The 6,251-nt window shown below is 61.7% G+C and overlaps 1 protein-coding gene across 1 annotated transcript; it reads left to right on the top strand.

Annotated features, from left to right (window-relative positions):
• The first annotated feature begins 1,548 nt into the window (after positions 1–1,548).
• PSMD4 (proteasome 26S subunit, non-ATPase 4) lies at positions 1,549–5,427 on the top strand. Its single transcript, XM_003212795.4, is given in 11 exon segments — positions 1,549–1,653; positions 2,244–2,384; positions 2,636–2,750; positions 3,219–3,305; positions 3,573–3,641; positions 4,037–4,178; positions 4,181–4,251; positions 4,340–4,448; positions 4,821–4,952; positions 5,050–5,117; positions 5,194–5,427. Coding segments are annotated over 11 exon segments (1,128 nt in total). The 5' UTR covers positions 1,549–1,627; the 3' UTR covers positions 5,362–5,427.
• Positions 5,428–6,251: the final 824 nt, after the last annotated feature.

Here is a 6,251-nt window from a genome sequence, read left to right as displayed (position 1 = left end):
TGCATCTGGAAGTGGCGACAACTGCTGTTAAATGGCTCCTGAACCCCCACGGGGCCCTTCTACAGCAGGGAGGGCTGTGGGGTCACCTGTGGGACCACCCGATGGATCCTGGAAGCATCCAATGGATCCTGGAATCAATCGATGGATCCTGGGAGCATCCAATGGATCTTGGCCTTGTCTAATGGATCCTGGGACCACCTGTTGGATCCTGGCCCCTGATGATGGATTCTGGGACCATTGAATGGCTCCTGGCATGGATTTAAGGATCCTGACCTCAGCTGGTGGGTCCTGGCGCGGGTTGATGGATCCTGCCATCGCTGAATGGATCCTGGCACCACATGATGGATTCCGGGGCCATCAAATGGATCCTAGGGTCATCCGATTGGTCCTGGAATGGGTTGATGGATGCTGGCATCACCCAATGGATCCTGGCATGGACTTATGGATCTTAGCCCCAGGTGATGGATCCTGGCACCGCATGATGCATCTGGCCCCATGTGATGGATCCTGATGGATCTGGTCCTACCTGATGGATCCTGGTGTGGGTTGATGGATCCCAGCACCTCCTCATGGATCTGGACCCAATGGATCCTGGCACAGACTTAAGGATCCTGGCCACAGCTGCTGGCTCCCGGCACGGGCCGATGGATCCCAGCCCCTCCTGTTGGATTCAGGCCAGAGCGGTCCCTTGGCGGTGGGAAGGCCCCGTCCGTGTCCCCATGGAGCTGCTCGTGTCGTGGACGTTGTCGTGTTCGCTCTGTGCCGTGTCGCCGTCGCGGCTGTTCTGTGGATACCTGCGGCCCTGAATACAGCGTGTGCTCCTGCAGCCGTCTGCCTCCGCGCCTGCTTTGTGGGGATGGGGGCGGGGGGCTGCTGCGTGTCTGCCAGTCATTGCCCTGGTGCTGGGGGAGTGGGGGTGGGGGGTCCCAAAGGGCCTCTGTGCCCCTTTGTGGGGGTCTGGAGCCCTCCTGGGGGGGGGGGGAATGCGGCTGCTGGGGGGAATTTGTGCTCTGAGAACATTGTGGGTTCGGAGAAGGGTTGGGTTGGAAGGGGCCCTTGAAAACCATCTGGTCCCATTCCCCACGATGAACAGAGACGAGGTCCCCCCACCCTTCCAACCCCCCTCCATGTTTAACCTCCAAGGACCCTTCCAGCCCCCCATGTTTAACCTCCAAGGACCCTTCCAGCCCCCCATGTTTAACCTCCAAGGACCCTTCCAGCCCCCCTCCCCCCCCGTGGTTCTGTGGGGGATCATTAAGACCGCAGACCCTCTTGGTGTCACGATGGAGATGTTGAGGGCAGCTCCCAGTGCTGACCCCGCAGGGCAGCGCCGTCACCGCTCTCCACCCGCGGAGCCTCGGCTGCAGCTGTGAGTTCGGTCCCACCTTCAGCTCCTCGCCCATCCGCCACCCCGCAGGGCGCTGTGGGGCCGAGGACGCCTTTGGGGGGGTAGGGGAGGGGGCGGACGGCGAACAGACAGGGATTACAACAACAACTACAACTCCCAGCGTGCTCCGCGCGTCTCGCGTTCCAGCACGGGCGGCGCCCATTGGGCGGCGGCGCACAGCCAATCAGCGGGCTCCTTGTTGAGAGGGCCGTGAGGCGGCTCTGAAGGAAAGGGGCGAAGATGGTTCTGGAGAGCACCATGGTGTGGTGAGCGGGCCGGGCCGGGCCGGGGGCGCGGCAGCCTCCGCCTCGGTCCTTCTTCCTTCTCCTTCTCCCTTCCCCGCGTCCCGCTGCGCTCCGTGGGCCGTGCGGCGCCGCCGAGGGTTTCCCTGAGTCATGGCGGGTTGGGGCACGGCCGGGCCCGGGGGGGGTTAAAAAGGGCCTCATTGGAGGGGGGGCTTCAGGGAGGCGGCACCGCTGTGCTGCTGTGGTTCGGTGACCGTAATGATCGTCTGCAGGACTGGGGAGGGGTGGGAAGGGGCCTGGGAGGTGGACTGTGGGATGGTTGGGTTGAAAGGGTCCTTGAAGGTGATTCATGGAGTGGTTGGGTGGGAAGGGTCCTTAAATATTAACCGTGTGGTGCTTGTATTGGGTTGTGTTGGAAGGGTCCTTGAAGATCAACCGTGGGATGGTTGGGTGGGAAGGGTCCTGAAAGGTCAACTGTGGGATGGTTGGGCAGGAAGGGTCCTTAAATATCAACCGTGGGATGGTTGGGTTGGAAGGGACATTGGCAGTGGGATTGAGGGCCCCCTCAGCGTGTTTGTGGCTGACACCCCAGAGGGATGCTGTTTTTTCAGCGTTGACAACAGTGAGTACATGAGAAATGGGGACTTCTTACCCACTCGCCTGCAAGCTCAGCAGGATGCTGTCAACATCGTGTGCCACTCCAAGACCCGCAGCAACCCCGAGAACAACGTGGGGCTCATCACCTTAGCCAAGTATGGGCTGGCTGGGTTTGGTTAAAGTGGGGGCAGGGCAGTGGGCAGGCTGCTGTATGTGCATGGATTGTACACTTTGCTTAGGAAACCAGGCTCCACATCTTGGCCCTGTGTGTTCTGACACCACAGGGCTGAGCGCTGCAGACCTGGAGGAGCTGTGGGAAGGAGGGGGGGATTCCTCACTCTGTAGCAACAGAGGGTTTCACAGATTGCTTCTCAAACAGCTTCACTGCGGTGTGTTTCTCTTGTAGTAACTGTGAAGTGCTGACCACGCTCACTCCGGACACGGGACGGATCCTTTCAAAGCTACACACAGTGCAGCCCAAAGGAAAAATCACCTTTTGCACGGGGATCAGAGTTGCTCACGTAAGTGGTTGTCTGTTACTCCAAACCGAGCCTGTGTCTTTCTTTGTAACAACTGATGGCTGATGGCTGGGTGTGTCCTGTTAGATCTGCTCCTGACTTTACTGCTGAGCAAATCCTTGGCTTTGCCTCAGAAACCTTTGTAAAATCCAGTGTGAAAGCTCAGCCTTGGGAAGCTTGCTCTGCTGCAGGGGATGAACGGCTGCGCTGCACGGCGGCTCACACTTTGGGTATCTGGAAATGAGAAGTGAATTGGGGCAGGTGGGGTGGAACTGCCACCATGGAGTCTGGCCACGCTTCCACTGAGGGCAGCTCCCTCCCCAGGTCTGGATTTGGGGAGAAAGAGAAGGAGCTGCCCATCACCACGCAGCCCAGTGGTTCTCGCTCTTTTGTGTCTGTGCAGGGCTGCCTCCCGGCCGTCCTCTCTCCTGGGAGCTGCTCCTTAAGCACGATGTGACTTCTGTTTTGTAGCTGGCTCTGAAGCATCGCCAGGGCAAGAATCACAAGATGCGAATCATTGCCTTTGTTGGGAGCCCTGTAGAAGATAATGAGAAAGATGTGAGTACCAGTCCAAGCAGAATATGTTATCTCTGCTCTCCACGTACCCCTAAACCAGATGGATGGCTTGTTCCTTGCCCTGCTCTGAGAGGAAGGCTGTGCCCCAGCAGGGACAGCGTGGGCTGCAGCTGGGCGGCAGATCTGGGGCTTTGCTTCTGGAGGAGTGAATCCTGAGGGCTGTCCCCATGTTTCCAATGGGAGGGCTGGGGTTTTAGAGCTGAGATGTGGGCAGTGAGAAGCTAAAGCTGCCGCGTCTCCTTGTTGCAGCTGGTGAAGCTGGCAAAGCGTCTGAAGAAGGAGAAAGTCAATGTTGACATTATCAACTTTGGAGAAGAGGTGAGACTTGGGCTGCATTTTTCCAGTTAAGGTCTGAGCTGGGGGGGTCAGGGAAGAGCCCCAACACGGCTGTGCCTCGGCCCCTCTGTGGTGATGCTGAGGTTAATGTTTCCCTCTGGGGAGGCCCTTCTTGTTTTGCTGCAAGCCTCGTTATCTTTCCCCGTGGAAACAGCAGAGCTGTGTGCCCCCAGAAGGCATTTCTGACCCCTTGCCCTGGGGTTTGTGTCCTGTGTGGTTCTGCTCTGTATCTGGATTTTGTTTGGTGGGAGGAGAAGGGATAATGGCGGCCTGAGGAGCAAGCATGGCGTTGCCTGTAGTGGTGCAGCTAGCGAGGCTGCCAGGTGTGTGGGCAGCATGGGGGGAGCCGGGATCACAGCCCCTCTCTTCACCCCTAGGAAGCCAACACGGACAAACTGACGGCCTTCATCAACACTCTGAATGGCAAGGATGGCACGGGCTCCCACCTGGTGACGGTGCCGCCGGGGCCCAGCCTGGCCGATGCCCTCATCAGCTCCCCCATCCTGGCTGGTGAGGGGGGGCCATGCTGGGCCTCGGCGCCAGCGACTTCGAGTTCGGCGTGGATCCGAGTGCCGACCCAGAGCTGGCCCTGGTGAGTGGGACGGGGCGGCAGCGTGTGCTCTGCTGTTCCTATTCCAGGGTGCTCCCCACTCAGCACTGCTCTGTCTCCATCTCTGCAGGCTCTGCGTGTCTCCATGGAAGAGCAGAGGCAGCGGCAGGAGGAGGAGGCCAGGAGGGCTGCGGCCGCCTCTGCAGCTGAGGCTGGGATCGCTGCCACTGGAGGGGACGGTGAGGAGCTGCATGGGGAGCAGAGCTGCTCCGGTGGGGACAGCTGGGATGGAGCCTGGCTGCTGGAGGGGCGTCCCGCCATAACACTGCAGGAAGTGGGTGCTGGATGTGGCAGAGCCGTGTTCTGGGCAGAACCCACCCGTGCAGAATCTCACAGAATCACAGAGCGGCCTCACTGCAGCGTTCTGAGCAGCTCCAAGCTGGAGCTTCCCTTGGCTCCTACTGAAACACCCCTTCTGGGTGGGGGAGCAGGGGGTCCGGGGTGGGGGGACGGGGGTTCTGGGTGCTGGAGGGGTGCGGTGCGGGCTGCCCATGCTCAGGCAGCACTGCTGGCTCCTGGCCGGGCTGCGAGCGTGGCTGTTGTCCCCGCAGATTCAGACGATGCTCTGCTGAAGATGACCATCACCCAGCAGGAGTTCGGGCGCGCCGGGCTGCCCGACCTGAGCAGCATGACGGAGGAGGAGCAGATCGCCTACGCCATGCAGATGTCGCTGCAGGGAGCGGGTGAGCTGACGCAGATGGGGGCAGAGGGGCAGCTGCCAGGTGGGGCGATCCCTGGAGCCGCCCCACAGCATCCCATGCGCTTCGGGCTTTCCCGCAGAGTTCGCGCAGGCGGAGGCGGCCGACGTGGACAGCAGCACCGCCATGGACACCTCCGAGCCCGCCAAGGTGAGGCCTCGCCGTGGGGGGCGGGTGAAGCTGGCACGGACGCAGCCTCCCCCCGCCCCCCGCCGTCTCCCCGCAGGAGGAGGATGACTACGATGTGATGCAGGACCCCGAGTTCCTGCAGAGCGTGCTGGAGAATCTGCCGGGCGTCGACCCCAACAACGAGGCCATCCGCAACGCCATGGGCTCGCTGGCCTCGCAGGCCTCCAAGGAGGGCAAGGACAAGAAGGAGGAGGACAAGAAGTGAGGGGCGGCGGGCTCGGGGCTGCGCCTGACGCGGCAATAAAGGCTGAAGCACGGTGCCGGTCCCGGACCCCGTCCCCGTCCCCGTTCCCGGTCCGTTTTCCCGCCCCGTGGGGCTCCTCGGGGGGCGGGGCCAGTGCGGAGGCCAAGCCCCTTGCGCCACCTCCCGGCGTGCCCCGCGGCTCCGCAGGATGTTTACGATGCGGTCCGTGGGCGGGGCTCAGATGATGAGCGGCGAAGGCAGCCAATGGGGGAAGGGGTGGGGAGGATGTTGTAATCGATCTCTGTCTCCGGCCAGTGGGAAGAGGGGGCGGGACGGGGCAACTCATTGGTTCTTCAAGGGTGGATGTGCGGTCGAACTGGCCAACAGGAGAATGAGGGGGCGGGGCGATGCCTCAGCTTTCCGTGAGTGACGGCGCCGTCAACAAATGGTAGAAGGCGTGGTCGACCGCTAAGGTCTCCCAACCGGTGGGGTGATGGCGGGCCGGGCCTTTGCTTTGAGCGACAAGCGTCTCTTTCAACGGGAAAGCAACAGCTGGGCGGTGCCCTGAGCGACGCTGTCTGTGGCCAATAGCTGCGCGGATCCGTGCTGGATGGGCATCCCCGCTTAGCCAATGGCACGAGGGAGGGGGCGGGCTGGCTCGATGAGCACAGCTTTCAGCTAATCAGCAGCCAGACTGCTCGTAGATCCGCCAATAGGCAGCTGGGAGGGCGGGATCACATTTTCAATGGCTGCCCCGTCCCCCAATGGGTACCCCCTCAGCGGGCGGATCCAGCTCCGACTCGCCTCCCCCTACGCCAATAGCGAGTGCGAACGGCCGCGACCACCCACGAGCGACAGCGCCACGCACCAATGAGCGCTCCCGCAGCTACGAGCGACGTCCGGACGGTCCA

Source organism: Meleagris gallopavo, chromosome 27, assembly GCF_000146605.3.
Source record: "Meleagris gallopavo isolate NT-WF06-2002-E0010 breed Aviagen turkey brand Nicholas breeding stock chromosome 27, Turkey_5.1, whole genome shotgun sequence".
NCBI lineage: Eukaryota > Metazoa > Chordata > Aves > Galliformes > Phasianidae > Meleagris > Meleagris gallopavo.
Note: the sequence above shows the minus strand (reverse complement) of the source record. Positions and strands in the feature narration are given on the sequence as shown.